The 17828-nt window shown below is 42.9% G+C and overlaps 1 protein-coding gene across 1 annotated transcript in view; it reads left to right on the top strand.

Moving 5' to 3' along the window:
* VIL1 (villin 1) overlaps positions 1 to 17828 on the top strand; it is a 92825-nt gene that overhangs the window by 18343 nt on the left and 56654 nt on the right. Inside the window, exon 2 of the mRNA XM_082260097.1 lies at positions 12024 to 12134. Coding sequence (XP_082116223.1) covers positions 12060 to 12134 — 75 coding nt within the window. The 5' untranslated portion in view covers positions 12024 to 12059. The remainder of the gene's footprint in view (positions 1 to 12023; positions 12135 to 17828) is intronic.

Raw genomic sequence — 17828 nt, 5'->3', positions numbered from 1 at the left:
CTGGAGGTGTTCTGTACACAGAATGTATACTGACCACACCCCCAGAAACATCATTTCCTGCTTGTGTTATTGGCTCACCAATTTTCCCAGAAGTCTGCACTAAGATACAAGTCAGATTTCTGGCATCCCCTGCAACAAAAATGTCATTTTTGGTGAGATCCTTCCAATAGGAACACGTCTAAAGGGATGCAGGCCCAGCAGCTTTCCTCATTAGAGCTCTGCAGCAGCCACAGCTGATAGATAATTATGAAACCACTCCCATTTGACCCACTCAGCACTGAGGAGCAAACAATAATTTCTTCAGAATAACAAAAGGTAGGAATCTGCAACAAAGTTTGTTAAAATCCTTGTAATGTACAGAGATCACCCAGAGGGGAAAGTTTAGTTTATTTCTCAACAAAAGTGGAGTTACGCTTTAAGCATTATTACTCTTGGACAAGAAGTGTGCTTCTGGCAGGATCACGAGATAAATATAAAGTCATTCCCAACAAAAAGGAAACAAATACAGTCACATTTGCATTGTTCTTGGGTTTAGATGCACAACATTTTATGCTCACTCTAAAACAAAATACATTTTTTTTTACTGGAAATCCAGCAAATCAGACATTTTTTTAGAAGGCATGTGTTAAAAATAATTCAACTTCACTGCAGGCAAAAATAAACTGTCAGATTTGTTATCTCCACATACAAGCTATGTACATAGAAACGGTTACACTCATAAAACAAACAGAGATGGCTGCCACTAAAGAAAATATATTCATTATGTAGGGCAAGTAAAGCCTTTGCTGTGTATTGCTGTGTTTAGGGATTCTATCATCAAGACCTGACTGCTGTGGATGCTTAAAAAGGCAAGTGGTTTGTGTTTCTTGCATTTTCACAGACATGTTACAAGGAGAGAAAGAAGTAGAATTACTAGTTTTAGATGCTGCAAGTCATTCCTGTACATGAAACAGCCCAGGTGTGAACTGAACTAATTAAATCAATAGCATACACATCACTATGGTTATTTATATTAATTATATAAAAAAAATTGCTGGATGAATGTCACAAGCCGTCACAAATTATGACTGTATTTTATTAAATACATTGGTTTTCTATAATTAGCAGCTCCATCTAGTGGACATAGTGCGCAGTGCAGAGCGATACAGAAACAACTTTGGCCGCGATGGATGGTGGGTGACGTCACCGGCCCCTCCCTCTTCGTACACGTTGCGTCCCTATAGGTGGGACTTCTTCAGTGATTGACAAGGGAGAGGGATAAAAAGAACAAAGGCTCACATAGAACCGCCCACTGGGCAGCAGTTAATATTACAACCCCAGAAAATAAATAGCATCTGAGGGATATTACTTTAAAAATGAAGTGCTTATGTTTGATAATATTATATTTTGGAGGCATCTTGGTTTTTAATGCCGGTGTTCTGTCAGAAAACCCTACCCCATCAGATTTCCCTACCTACGTCATTTCTGGTGCGGGTTCGTCATGCCCCAGCTGTAGCCGTGTCACACGTCCTACTGCGCATGCGCAGAATAGATAGGGAATTTTAACCACTTTACCACCGGAGGATTTTGCTGTCTTACGTCCAGGCCACTTTTTGCGATCCAGCACTGTGCAAATTTAACTGACAATTGCGCGGTCATGCAACGCCGTACCCAAACTAAATTTACGTCCTTTTTTTCCCACAAACAGAGCTTTCTTTTGGTGGTATTTGATCACCTGTGCGATTTTCATTTTTTGCGATATTAATTAAAAAAAGCGACAATTTTGAAAAAAATAACAATATTTTTCTACTTTGACAGTTAAAAAATATCCAATATATTCAATTTTTGTCATATATTTAGGCCAAAATGTATTTAGCTACATGTCTTTGACAAAAAAATTCTCAATGAGCGACTTTTTAACCGCTTTATGACCGGAAGGTTTTACCCCATTCCTGACCAGGCCATATTTTGCGATTCGGCACTGTGTTACTTTACTGGACAATTGCGCGGTCGTGCAATGCTGTACCCAAATTACATTTATGTTTTTTTTCCCCTACAAATAGAGCTTTCTTTTGGTGGTATTTGATCACCTGTGCGATTTTTACTTTTTGCGCTATAAACAAAAAAAAGCGACAATTTTGAAAAAATAACAATATTTTTCACATTTTTTTATATGAAATTCCCCCCCAAAAAAATGTAAAAATCTAAATTTTTTATCATTTTAGGCCAATTTGTTTTCTGCTACATATTTTTGGTAAAAAAAAATCGCAATAAGCGTATTTTGATTGGTTTGCGCAAAAGTTATTGCGTTTACTAAATAAGGGAAAGATTTCTGTAATTTTTGGAGTTTTTTTTTTAACGAGTAATGGCGGCGATCTGCGATTTTTTTTTTTTGCGGGACTGCGACATTGCGGCGGACAGATCGGACCCTTGACTGACATTTATGACACTTTTGGGGGTACCAGTGACATTACTACAGTAATCAGTGCTATACATATGCACTGTTACTGTAAAAATTACACTGGCAGGGAAGGGGTTAATTTTTATTGGAGAGGGAGGGGTTAATGTATGCCTGGTGCTTACTGACGTGTGTGGGGGGAGGTGACTGAGTGACACAGGGACAGATCGCATGTTCAGCTATGCTGAACCCTGCAATCTGACCCTGTCTGTCACTTAGGAGATCCGCCCGCTTTGTTTACACAAGCGGGCGGATTTCCACATAAGATCCCCGACGATCGGGGAAGAGCAGCGGTGATCACCGCCGCTCCTCCCCTGGCCCGACTCCCGCTGTAACTGAATACAGCGGGAGCGAGACTCCGGCGGCGCGCGCGCGCCGCCGAGAGAGGGGAATGTCTGGTGACGTAGGTCTACGTCGCCAGACGATAACGAGCCACTTTGCGGCAGTACAGTCAACGTGACTGGTCGGCAAGTGGTTAATAACATCGTAAGAGGTGAGGCACAAGTCCTACTGCGCATGAGCAGGCGCATGCGCACCAACAGATCGGGCAGCGGCATCTCTAATAACAAACATACATCAGATCTCCATAGCACACACTGCGCCGAACTGACAATGGGACAATCCTATTCCCTACTCACACGTGCACACCCACTGTCTCATTGTCGGGTTGGCGCAGTGTGGGGCATGGAGATCGGATTGTAGGCTCGGCGCAGTGTCGGGTCAGCGCAGTGTGGGCCATGGAGATTGGATGGATGTTTGTTATAAGAGATCCCGCTGCCCGACCCTTTGGTACGCATGCGCAGTAGGACTTGTGCCTCACCACTTATGATGTTATCAAAATTCCCTACCTATTCTGCGCATGCGCAGTAGGACCTGTGATGCTGATACAGCTGGTGCATGACGAATCCACAGCTGATCTCAACCGGAAATGACGTAGGTAGGGAAATCTGATGGGGTAGGGAAATCTGATAGAACACCGGTCCTGTGCTGATGAGCAGAGAAAAATAAGGGGTAAATTGGGGCTACAAATAAAGAAGAAAAAGAGATGAGTTATTTCTCCTACTTGTGAGAGTATATTGAGCGGTGAAAGCCCTGGTGGAAAAAGGAGGAGTCTGGATGTTTTTTCTTCCATACTTACCCTAATAAAGTGTTTCATAACTCACATAGAAATAAGAGGTCATGGAAATCTGGTGAGCCTTTTATTCACTTAAGGGGAGAGAGCACAGAATTGGTAGATTATTAGTGAAATGTGACGCAGACTGAAACTGTTTATATAAGGACTTTTATCACTAATTAATCAAGCTTTATTATATTTTTTCACTATATTGGAGCACGTGTGGGTCACATGTTGGTTTCAATTATTACTGATTCAACGCCGGTTTATTTATAGTTTTTTTTAATGACACCATGGGGTGTTTACTTTTTCCAGCTGCTGGGGTATGGGTTACAGATTTTATATTTTTTTCCAGCACAGGGGTGGCACGTTTATAACCCTCCCCATACTCCATCAAAAGAAAAAGTTTTCCCTGTAGTTCTACTTTTATGTAAAATAGAGAAGCACGTCTCCCACATAGTTCCTCTCCCTTACTGAGAAAGACAATATGACCAACACATGTAAAATGCCTTAGATATATTTATTTGCATGATACTGGCATGAAATAATGGCTTTGCTGCAGCAATTGTAGTTGGCAGCTTCCAATTGTTGGCAGGTTTGGAGTTTCCCTGTTAGGCTCTATTCACAAAGGACCGTTTTGTATTTTGAACCTCGAAGCTCCAAAACACTGGAGGAGAAAAAAATCAATTATTGTCAATGGAGATGGTTCACCTCTCCACTCCAAGTCGCCTTAAGCCAAACACCTAAAGCTCAAAAAAGTTCTGGAGCTTTTTTTGTAGCTCGAATCCGGCAGATTTGAGTGTTTTGGCACATTTTTGTTCACAATAAATGGAAACGCATCATTCGCGTGTTTTTGTCGCACGTATTTGCACGATTATCTGCTCAAATGAAAAAATGTAAAAAATAAAATAGTGATAATATATGAATAAATAAATGTAAAATAAATACAGAAACCACAAAAATCATCATAAATAATAAATAAATAAAATAAATAAATATGTAATAATACATAAATAATAATTTACCCCTAACCTTAAAAAAGTATTAATAAATTATTATTATTCTTATAAATAATAATAATAATAATAATAAATCATAATACATAAGCACCTAACCCCAAAAAATAAATAAATTACTCTTACAAGAATAATAATGTATTTATTTATTGTTAGGGTGTTTAGCTATTTATTATTATTATTATTATTAATAATAATATTATTATTATTTTTTTTTTAAGGGTTAGAGGTTTAGGTTAAGGGTTATTTATTTATTTATTATTACTTAGTACTCATTTATTAAATGCCTTTATTATTTATGATTATTTTTATTTATTTGTGTATTTTCTACATTTATTTATTTTTAATTATTATTATTATTATTATTGGTAGTAGTAGTATTAACACTCTAACAGAAAAAAAAATAATAATAAATGAATAATAATAATATTAAAAAATAAATAAAAGCTGATGGAAAAGCTAAAAAAGCTGAAATGCCTAGCAACAAATGATGCAACAGATGATAGTTTTCTCTGCTGGCTAATAAAAAAAATGGCAAAGCTCAAAAACGCTGTATAAAAATGCGCAAGTCGGGCATAAAAACACTCAAAAATCGCACATAAAAATGCGCGGAAAAAACGCTCAAAAACGCTGCGCTCAGGTGTGAATGCAGCCTTAGTTGGCATGCTGGATGAACCCATGAAATTAGCTAAAATGAAGCTAAAATGTTTCTCTAATCCCTAGATGATGGGTTACATTTTAACAATATTAGAAAGAATGTTCGCATCCAACTAGATTCTTTTCAGTTATATATTAACCTAAACTAATTTAATTACTTGCAGAAACAGATATTTATTTGTATCAGCATTATATTTACGCATTTTATTTTTAAATTTGGTATGTTTAACCATTTCAAGACCAGGCCTTTTTCTGACACTTGTTGTTTAAAAGTTGAAATCAGTATTTTTGCGAGAAATATACTTAGAACCCCTAAACATTATATATATATATATATATATATATATATATATATATATATATATATATATATATATATATATATATATATATATATATATATATATATATATATATATATTAGCAGAGACCCTAGAAAATAAAATGGCGGTTATTGCAATATTTTATGTCACACTGCATTTGCGCAGCGGTCTTTCAAATGCAATTTTTTTTGTGAAAAAATATACTTCAATTAATAAAAAAAAAAAAAAAAAACAGTAAAGTTAGCCCAATTTGTTTGTATAATGTGAAAGATGATGTTACGCCAAGTAAACAGATACCTAACATGTCACGCTTTAAAATTGCGCACACTCGTGGAATGGCAATAAACTACGGTACTTAAAAATCTCTATAGGCTAAGTCTAAAATGTTTTAACGGTTACCAGTTTAAAGTTACAGAGGGCTAGAATTATTGTTCCCCCTCTAACAATCACAGCGATACCTTACATGTCTTGTTTGAACACCATTTACATTTGCGGGCGCGACTTACGTATGTGTTTGCTTTGGCGAGCAAGCACTGAGAGCAATACTGAATGTATTATTTTTTTTTTTTTACACTATCCATTTAAAAAAAATGTTTCTGATCACTTTTATTGCAGTCACAAGGAATGTAAGCATCCCTTTTGACAGCAAAAGGCAGTGACAGGTACTCTTTATGGAGGGATCGGGGGTCTAAAAAACCCCAAACTCCACCTCTGCACTTCAAAGTATTCAAAACGCCAAGATCGGCGCTTTTGAATAATTTGGATTTTTTTAAACTGGTGCCATTGGCTGCCGAGTAAAAAGGAAGTGGCGTTGCTTCCGGGTTACTACATCAGAAACTCGATCAAAGCCGATTCTGGCTTTGTTCAGCCAGCAGACGTGCCGACTGGTGGCTTGGGGCTACCAGGGGGACGGGAGACTCGGGTGCCCCCCTCCCGCTGCTTGTTATAATGGCCAAGCGACTATTTAGCTACACCGGTTGTTATCACAAGAAAGCCGACCGTCCGCTCCAAAAAAGTATGTCGGGGCATTCTCCTAATGAGAGGACGGATGGTGTCCTGGGGTATTTCCTCCCAGATCTGGACCAGAGCATCACTGAGCTCCTGAACAAGATGAGGTGCAACCTGGTGGCGTCGGATTGGACCGGCACATAATGTCCCAGAGGTGTTCTATTGGATTTAGGGCAGGCTTTTCAATGTGAGCCATTCAATGGTATCAACTCCTTCATCCTCCAGGAACTGGCTGATTACTCTCGCCACATGAGGCCGGGCATTGTCGTGCACCAGGAGGAACCCAGGACCCACTGCACCAGCGTAGGGTCTGACAATGGGTCCAAGGATTTCATCCCGATACCTAATGACAGTCAGGATGCCATTGTCTACCCTGTAGAGGTCTGTGTGTCCCTCCATGGATTTGCCTCCCCAGACCGTCACTGACCCACCACCAAACCGGTCATGCTGAACAATGTTATAGGCAGCATAACGTTCTCCACGGCTTCCCCAGACCCTTTCATGTCTGTCACACATGCTCAGGGTGAACCTGCTCTCATCTGTGAAAAGCACAGGGCGCCAGTGGTGGACCTGCCAATTCTGGTGTTCAATGGCAAATGCCAATCGAGCTCCACAGTGCCAGGCAGTAAGCACAGCGCCCTCTAGAGGAAGTCGGGCCTCCAGACCACCCTCATGAAGTCTGTTTCTGATTGTTTGGTCAGAGGCATTCCCACCAGTGGCCCACGGGAGATCATTTTTTAGGGCTCTGGCAGTGCTCATCCTGTTCCTCCTTCCAAAGAGGAGCAGATACCGGTTTTGCTGATGGATTAAGGACCTTCTACGGTCCTATCCAGCATTTTAAGCCCCAATGAGGGGGAATTTTGTAGTCCCTAAAATGCATTGGCTGTATTTGTGATGTTAAAAAAAGCATTTTTGGACTTCATACCTTTAGCTTGGAGTTCCTGTTGTATTCTTGTTTGGAATTACTTTATTGGTTCCTACTGGAGGGGAGTTTTGTTTTTCATGGGCAGCTGAGCTGGAATCAATGAGCTTGGTGAATTAGTGATCTCCTTCACTCTTAATTAATAAATACTGTAAGTTGCAGTGCTGCTTAGATAATTTAATTGAAACTGATGAGTGTCATACTTTATCAAACGGGGCACTTATGTAGCAGGAATCAACGATAGCTAGATACACCCTGTCAGATCAGGCCTTCCCAATCTCACGCTAACATGACTAATTCTAAGACCAAAGATCATTCTGCTTTATGGTTGTTACATTCATTATATATTACTGAGATTATTCTTGACACTTCCCAGTTTATTATTAAAAAAAAAAAAAAAAAAGTTGCAAAGCGTAGCGTTCAATCAATAAAAGGAGTCAGTAAAATGCCACGTAGAAGGATGCAATGGTGTACCTCTGTTTCATGAGTGTGCAGCCAGTCAGAAGCCGGTGACATAACCAAGAGACTTATGTAATATACGGAAATTGAAAGCATTACAGAACACTTCTATACTATAGATCAGCCTTTCTTAACTTGGGTTCTGTGAAACCCTAGGGTTCCTTCGAAGGTTTCCAGGGGCTCCTTGGGCTGTGGCTGATTGACCTCCCATTTGATGGTGACTGCTAGGGCTGGACTAAGACATTGCACTGCCTGGGTCCAAGATAAAATGCTGCCCCCCCCCCCAAAAAAAAAAAATCACGCCCATCCAGCAAAGAGACATTTCCATAAAGCAAAGAGACATCCCAAAATAGTAAAGAGATAGCCCAATCCAGCAAAGAGACATCCCCATATATTCATCAAAGAGACATGCCCAATCCAGCAAAGAGACATGCCCAATCCAGCAAAGAGACATGCCCATCCAGGAAAGAGACATTTCCATAAAGCAAAGAGACATTTCCATAAAGCAAAGAGACATCCCAAAATAGTAAAGAGATAGCCCAATCCAGTAGAGACATCCCCATATATTCAGCAAGAAACGTTTCCATAAATCCCACAAAGAGACATTTCCATAAAGCAAAGAGACATCCCAAAATAGTAAAGAGATAGCCCAATCCAGCAAAGAGACATCCCCATATATTCATCAAAGAGACATGCCCAATCCAGCAAAGAGACATCCCCAATCCAACAAAGAGACATGCCCAATCCAGCAAAGAGACATCCCCAATCCAACAAAGAGACATGCCCAATCCAGCAAAGAGACAGGCCCATCCAGCAAAGATACATTTCCATAAAGCAAAGAGACATCCCAAAATAGTAAAGAGATAGCCCAATCCAGCAGACATCCCCATATATTCAGCAAGAGACATTTCCATAAATTCCACAAAGAGACATTTCCATAAAGCAAAGAGACATCCCAAAATAGTAAAGAGATAGCCCAATCCAGCAAAGAGACATCCCCATATATTAATCAAAGAAACATGCCCAATCCAACAAAGAGACATCTCCAAACCAACAAAGAGACATGCCCAATCCAGCAAAGAGACATCCCCAATCCAACAAAGAGACATGCCCAATCCAGCAAAATGACGTGCCCCCTCCTGAAAAGAGACATGCCCCCTCCAGCAAAGAGACATGCCCAATCCAGCAAAGAGACATGCCCCCTCCAGCAAAGAGACATGATCAACCCAGCAAAGAGACATGCCTCCTCCAGCAAAGAGCTGGGGAGCGGAGCATTATGCAAGGATAACACTGAACGCTAGAGGGAGGGAGCCTCGGGTCTTCAGGCAGTGCGCCCCTGTTGCCGCCCCTCTTAAAGTGCCGCCTGGGTCCCATGGGCCCACCGGGACCCATGGTAGGGCCGGCCCTGGTGCCTGCATAATTCCAGGACCAACACAATTTGGCAAAGCCAGGAACATGACACCAATAATCTTAGCTATCTGTATGGGTGGTATTCCACCCACCACTGTAAGGGTTGCATTCTTCCTACTAACCACCAATGTAAGAAGCGTTTTGCCATGGACCCTCAAAAATGGGTTTTAGTAATGGTTCCCTAAGACCTAAAACTTATTTTAAGGGTTTCTCTGAGGTAAAGAAAAAGAAGCTTGACAAAGGCTGCTATAGATGTTTCATTGATGTCATTGGTCCAATCAATTTATAACTGTGCTTAGTGCTGGAATAAGGTCATCCAGTGCTCAGGGTGAAGATGCCCAATTGTGCACCCTTTCCTCCTGATGTGGGCGCCCCAGCCATCTGATGTGTGGCTGGCACCTTCAGAGTGCTGGTGCCCAGTGTAGACCACACCCCATATATCCATAATTATGCCACTGGTGCAGACAATGGACCTCACCGCCACAGCCATCATTGTTCCATTTCTCAGGCTTCACCTGTCAGGTAGGGCAGCAATATGGGTCAGTAAAGGAGGGAAGGGGTGAGGGGGGGTTCTCAGCTCGGTTGAAGGTACTCTTTGGGCTGCTTCTTCACAGCACCCTCCCCCCAACACATAAAGACACTGCGCCCAGAGTGGTGCCCCCCCCCCCCAACCCAGCTTGGCCCTGACTCCACTACAGTTTTTTAGCACACATTCACATGACTGCCCTATTGGATGTTAAACCTGCTTAATAATTATGACTGATGACTATTCATTCCAATAATCCTCCTGTAACACGAAACATGGTCCCTTTTAAGGCAGCAGGCAGTTGCTACACACCTACCCGGATTTCCTGAAAGAACAGTTATATTCTCACGGGTATTTCTGAGGTCAAAATGTGATGGAGTGACAAACATGTCATAGCTAGCATTTACAAACACTAAGAAAAGTAACACAGTCTAAGCAAGATAACATATGTAAATAGGAGATTGCACTCCATACAACAATACCTCTAGCAATAGGCCTATCTATTCCTATAAACATATTATCAATTGTTCATGCGAGTATGAATGACATTTTCTGTATCATCCCTTTCTGCAGTACCTCCATGGTCCACCCATAGCACCCAACAAGCGCAAACATGTACTTGCTCTCCTTCACTCAACAACACTACACAAAATAAACTCTCAGTTCTCCATCAACCAAAAAAAAAAATGGGGACATCATTGTCGCACCACTAATAGACTTATCTCACACCCCCTTTTTAACCACTTAAGCCCCGGAAGATTTTACCCCCTTCCTGACCAGGGGGTATTTGGCGATTCTGCACTGCGTGACTTTAACGGACAATTGCGCAGTCCTGCGATGCTGTACCTAAACAAATTTGGCTTCCTTTTTTTTCCCACAAACAGAGCTTTCTTTTGGTGGTATTTGATCACCTGTGCGATTTTTTGATCATGCGCTATAAACAAAAAAAGAGCGACAATTTTGCAAAAATAACAATATTGTTCACATTTTTTTATATGAAATTCCCCCCCAAAAAAATGTAAAAATCAAAATTTTTTAACATTTTAGGCCAATTTGTTTTATGCTATATATGTTTGGTAAAAAAAAAAAATCGCAAAAAGCGTATTTTGATTGGTTTGCGCAAAAGTTATCGCGTTTACTAACAAAGGGAAAGATTTTTGTCATTTTTGTTGGTTTTTTTTTAACGCGTAATGGCGGCGATCTGCGATTTTGTTTTGCGGGACTGCGACATTACGGCAGACAGATCGGACCCTTGACTGACATTTTGACACTTTTGGGGGTACCAATGACATTTCTACAGTAATCAGTGCTATACATATGCACTGTTACTGTAAAATGACACTAGTAGTTAAGGGGTTAACTTTTTTTGAGAGGGAGGGGTAGTGTGTGTCCCTAGGGGCGTGATTCTAACTGTGATTGGCTGTGGCTTGAGCTGTAGGAACAGTGATCAACGGTCCTACATAGTAGAACCGTATGATCACTATTCCTACACAGGGGAGAGTGACAGGCGGCTTGTTTACCTCAAATCTGAAGAGAGTCCATAAATAAAAATGGGGGTTTGGTCCCGCCATATGGCCATATCGTGCTCAAGCCCACTACTGCGTCAAAGTACCCCATTATCAGTGGGTCCTATTTCATGGATAGTGTAGGACCCACTGATAATGGGGTACTTTGACGCAGTAGTGGGCTTGAGCACGATATGGCCATATGGTGGGACCAAACCCCCATTTTTATTTATGCACTCTCTTCAGATTTGGTAGTAATTTCTTTTGCATTTGCGCGCTATTCTTTTTTAATATATATGTCTTTTGGTTCATAGCTGCAGCAGCTTTGGAAATACATGGGTATGCTCCCCCAAATTTTTTGCTTGTTTACATCAGCCGCCTGCCTTTCTCCCTCTCCACCCGACGATCGTGAGTGACCGGCGGACATCGGGTCTGCCGGTCACATGCGCGGGGGGGGGGGGTCCGTGACTGCACGGGAGCGGGAGCCGCCTCCGGCAGCCCGCACTCGCTCCCCAGAGCCTCACAGGCTAGTGACGTACCCATATGTACTTGCGGCGGTCGGCAAGTGGTTAAGTACCCTTTATATAGATGATGTCTTCTTGTTCTTTATTTAAAAAAATAATAAAATATTTTTGTTCCTTTCCAGATTTCCAGGTGACCTCTGATCTGATAGTATTCCACCATGCCTGAACTCACGGAAAAAGTAACCAAGTCTCTGAATAAAACCACCCCAGGACTGCAGATATGGAGGATAGAGGTGAATGAGTAGTACAACTCACATGTTTATCACATGCTAACTTCTAAGAATTCTGTTTAAGTATTACATATAGAGTGGAGAAAACAATTATTTGATCCCCTGCAGAATTTGTAATTTTGCTCACTTACAAAGAAATGAAGGGTCTATCTTTTGTGTTGTAAATGATAGAGACAGAATATCAACCAAAAAAAAAGAGAATACACGATACAAATGTTATAAATTGAGTTGCAGTTCAGTGAATAAACTAAGTATTTGATCCCCTACCAACCAACAATAATTCTGGCTCCCACAGACTGGCTACAGTGTGTGCTCATGTGGTTCTGTCAATTTAACCACTTGCCGACCGCCGCACGACTATCTACGGCGGCGGTCAGCCCCTCACAGGCAGAGTGACGTAGGTCTACGTCACTAGCTTGTGAGGGTCTAGGGAGCGAGCGCGCGCCGTCGGAGGCGCGCTCCCGCTCCCGCGTGGTCACGGACCCCCCCGCGCGTGTGACCGGCGGACCCGATGTCCGCCGGCCACTCTGCGATCGGCGGGGGAGAGGGAGAAAGTCAGGCAGCTTGTGTAAACAAGCTGCCTGTCATTCTCCCCTCTGTATGAGAGATGATCATATGGATCTACTATGTAGATCCGTTGATCACTCTGCATACAGCTGAAGCCACAGCCAATCACAGTTAGAATCACGCCCCTAGGGACACACACAGCCCCTCCCTCTCAAATAAAGTTAACCCCTTCACTACCAGTGTATTTTTACAGTAACAGTGCATATATATATTTTACAGTAACAGTGCATATATATAGCATATATATTACTGTAGAAATGTCACTGGTAACCCCAAAAGTGTCAAAAATGTCAGTCAAGGGTCCGATCTGTCCGCTGCAATGTCGCAGTACCGCAAAAAAAATCGCAGATCGCCGCCATTACGCGTTAAAAAAAAAACAACAAAAATGACAAAAATCTTTCCCTTAGTTAGTAAACGCAATAACTTTTGCGCAAACCAATCAAAATACGCTTTTTGGGATTTTTTTTTACCAAACATAGGTAGCATAAAACAAATTGGCCGAAAATGTTAAAAAATTTTGATTTTTACATTTTTTTTGGGGGGAATTTCATATAAAAAAAAAGGGAAAAATATTGCTATTTTTGCAAAATTTACGCTCCTTTTTTTGTTTATAGCGCGTGATCAAAAAATCGCACAGGTGATCAAATACCGCCAAAAGAAAGCTCTGTTTGTGGGAAAAAAAGGACGCCAAATTCGTTTAGGTACAGCGTCGCACGACCGCGCAATTGTCCGTTAAAGTCACGCAGTGCCGAATCGCAAAATACCCCCTGGTCAGGAAGGGGGTAAAATCTTCCGGGGTTTAAGTGGTTAAGAAGGTGTTTGTAACGACAACTCGTTATGTGTGTAAAAGACCCCGTTCACAGAATCTCTTTCTTCCATTTAAACCTCACCATCATGGGCAAGACCAAATAGCTGTCAAAGGACATCAGGGACAAGATTGTAGACCTGCACAAGGCTGGAATGGGCGGCAAGACCATCAGCAAGAAGCTTGGTGAAAAGGAGACAACTGTTGATTGTTCGCGAATGGAAGAAATACAAAATAACCATCAATCACCCTCAGTCTGGAACTCCATGCAAGATTTCGCCTCATGGGGTAAGGATGATCATGGGAAAAGTGAGGGATCAGCCCAAAACTACACGGGAGGAGCTTGTGAATGATCTCAAGGCAGTTGGAGCCACAGTCACCAAACAAACCATCGGTAACACAATACGCCACCATGGATTGAAATCCTAAAGCGCCCGCACGGTCCCCCTCCTCAAGAAGGGCTGTCTAAAGTTTGCCAATGAACATTTAAATGATTCAGAGAAGGATTGTGAGAAATGGCTGTGGTCAGATAAGACCAAAATTTAGCTCTTTGTCGACTTGCCGTGTTTGTAGGAAGAAAAATGCTGACTATGACCCTAAGAACACCATCCCTACAGTCAAGCACAGAGGGGGAAACATTATGCTGTTTCTCTGCTAAAGGTACAGGCCGACTTTGCCACATAAGGGGCCAATAGACGGGACCATGTATTATAAAATCTTGGATGAGAACTTTCTTCCTTCAGCCAGAACACTGAAGATGGATAGTGGATGGGTCTTCCAGCATGACAATGACCCAAAACATACCGCCAAGGCAACAAAGGAGTGGCTCAAGAAGAAGCACATAAAGGTCATGAAATGGCCTAGCCAGTCTCCAGACCTTAATCCTATAGAAAATTTTTTGCAGGGAGCTAAAACTTTGAGTTGCCAAGAGACAGCCAAGAAACCGTAAGGATTTAGAGAAGATCTGTAAAGAAGAGTGGACCAAAATCCCTCCTGAGATGTGTGCCAACCTGGTAACCAACTACAAGAAACTTCTTACCTCTGTGCTTACCAACAAGGGTTTCTCCACCAACTACTAAGTCATGTTTTGCTTGGGGATCAAATACTTATTTTACTCACTGAAGTGCAACTCAATTTATAACATTTGTATCCTGTGTTTTTTTCTGGATTTATGGTTGATATTCTGTCTCTATCGTTTAAAACACACCTATGTATTTTATCCATCCCGAAGGAACTGATTGTTTTATATTCCATGACATTTATGAGTTCATAGGTTTTGATGGAAGGTTTGGAAGTCAGTAGTATTGGTCTGTACAGAATGGGTTAATATAATTGAAGCCACACCCATGGGGGAGGAGTTGTTTAAGGCCCCACATATGAGGCATGGGTCATTTGCTATATAAACTAGTGGTCTAGACATGGCCCACTGGCTCTGAAGAAGGGGCTAAGCCTCGAAACGCATCAGCTATCATCTGTTGAGGACAGTGGATACCGACACAGATTGTTCCTGATGTTTGGATTAGGCAGGGGCGTACCTAGAGCATTTGGCACCCGGGGCGGATCCTATATCTGGCACCCCCCCAGGCGACAAACTGCCCATTGACGTGTCATGTGTAAAATGTATGGAGACCCCCCTTTTACATTACACAGCCCCCGTTCCCCTGGACCCCTTTACATTACACAGCCCCCTTACCCCTGGACCCCTTTACATTACACAGCCCCCGTACCCCCTTTACATTACACAGCCCCCGTACCCCTGGACACATTTACATTACACAGCCCCCGTACCCCTTTACATTACACAGCCCCCGTACCCCTGGACCCCTTTACATTACACAGCCCCCTTACCCCTGGACCCCTTTACATTACACAGCCCCCGTACCCCTTTACATTACACAGCCCCCGTACCCCTGGACACATTTACATTACACAGCCCCCGTACCCCTGGACCCCTTTACATTACACAGCCCCCTTACCCCTGGACCCCTTTACATTACACAGCCCCCGTACCCCTGGACACCTTTACATTACACAGCCCCCATACCCCTGGACCCCTTTACATTACACAGCCCCCGTACCCCTTTACATTACACAGCCCCCGTACCCCTGGACCCCTTTACATTACACAGCTCCCTTACCCCTGGACCCCTTTACATTACACAGCCCCCGTACCCCTTTACATTACACAGCCCCCGTACCCCTGGACCCCTTTACATTACACAGCTCCCTTACCCCTGGACCCCTTTATATTACACAGCCCCCTTACCCCTGGACCCCTTTACATTACACAGCCCCCTTACCCCTGGACCCCTTTACATTACACAGCCCCCATACCCCTGGGCCCCTTTACATTACACAGCCCCCGTACCCCTGGACCCCTTTACATTAGACAGCCCCCGCACCCCTGGACCCCTTTACATTACACAGCCCCCACGCCTCTGGACCCCTTTACATTACACAGCCCCCACGCCTCTGGACCCCTTTACATTACACAGCCCCCGTACCCCTGGATCCCTTTACATTACACAGCCCCCGTACCCCTGGACCCCTTTACATTACACAGCCCCCCATTGGAACCCTTTACATTACACAGCCCCCATCCCCCCATCTGACCCTTTACATTACACAGCTCCCACCCCCCCATGGAACCCTTTACATTTCACAGCCCCCCAATAGAACCCATTACATTACACAGCCCCATCCCCCATACAACCCTTTACATTACACAGCTCCCCAATATAACCCCTTTACAATACAAAGCCCCCCTCAAAATAACCCCTTTACAATACAACCCCCGCCCCCCCCCCCCTACCTTTTTAGGAGGAGAGCGGAGGAGGAGGAACTGTTTAAAGCAGAGGATGTGAGAGACTCACTGTCACTCCGGAGCCCTGAATACACAGCGGTCGGCAGAAGTTACTGTGCTAGTTAATGAGCAGGTGATTGGTTGATAGGCGGTCCTAGCAACCAATCGCATTCTCATTAACCAGCACAATTAACTCCGGCAGCGCCCGCCGACCGCTGTGTATTCAGGGCTCGGGAGTGACAGTGAGTCTCTCTCACATCCTCTGCTTTAAACAGTTCCTCCTCCTCCGCGGCGGAAGCAGTCTGGCGGCCGGCCCCGGGTGTCACCCTGATCTTCCCTGACACCCCTCTAATGTGTGGCACCCGGGGCGGACCGCCCCCCCCCCCTGCCCCCCCTATTGGTACGCCACTGGGATTAGGTATGCCATTTTACAACCATTGTTTGTGAGTAGATACTTTTTTAAATTTAATAAAGCCAATATTGAGGATGATGCGCTAGGCCGGTGTGCCATTTGTTTGTTTTTGTTTACATGAATGCAAATGTTTGAAGGCCTAAAGCAATGCCTAGTGTTTTTCCACACCCAGGGAGCCACAGGTAACACAGCCATTCATTTCTATTGCCAGCTATAGATGCTCTCATGCATCGGCACAGACATGTGCAAATGTGTTTTTCAGGGAATACGTATGTGCATGCTTGTGTTTTTGCTGATGCAGATATGCGTCCGCTTTTAGCTTTGCAAAGGCGTGAACAGCCACTCACTTTTATAGTCATCTGTGGCTCCCCTGGTGTGGAAAAAGGCTGAGATTTCATGCTAGGCATATATTATATATTTAATGCCCCATACACACGTGCAGATTATCTGCAGACTTTTGTCTGCAGACTTACCAAAACCATATAATATGAGGTCAAACCTAAACACTTTCAAATTGTATGCAATCCGGCAGGCCCTTGCACTACATAGAAAAGGTAAGTCTGCAGACAAAAGTCTGCAGATAATCTGCACGTGTGTATGGGGCATTAGACTACAAACGTCGATGTGCATGAGGCCTCAATCAATGGCCAGGTCAAGTTGCCTGTCTTTATGGTGAGACAGACCAGAACACATACACTCATGCCCCATACACACGTGCAGATTATCTGCAGACTTTTGTCTGCAGACTTACCTTTTCTATGTAGTGCAAGGGCCTGCCGGATTGCATACAAATTGAAAGTGTTTAGGTTTGACCTCATATTATATGGTTTTGGTAAGTCTGCAGACAAAAGTCTGCAGATAATCTGCACGTGTGTATGGGGCATCACTCCTACATAGCATGACTATCCTAGGGAGGGACAATCCAGGACCATACACAGCGAATGAGCAACACCCACCTGCCAATCAGTTCCACACCTGGTCAATGACTCTTTCACTATGGAATGAACCCTACTGCTTCTCCCTACTGCTTCTGATAGACTATCTGTTACTATATATATATATATATATATATATATATGAAACGTATGACTCAGTTATTCATGTTTATTT

This window comes from Pelophylax lessonae (genome assembly GCF_965119305.1).
Source record: "Pelophylax lessonae genome assembly, chromosome: 6".
In the NCBI taxonomy this organism is placed as follows: domain Eukaryota; kingdom Metazoa; phylum Chordata; class Amphibia; order Anura; family Ranidae; genus Pelophylax; species Pelophylax lessonae.
Note: the sequence above shows the minus strand (reverse complement) of the source record. Positions and strands in the feature narration are given on the sequence as shown.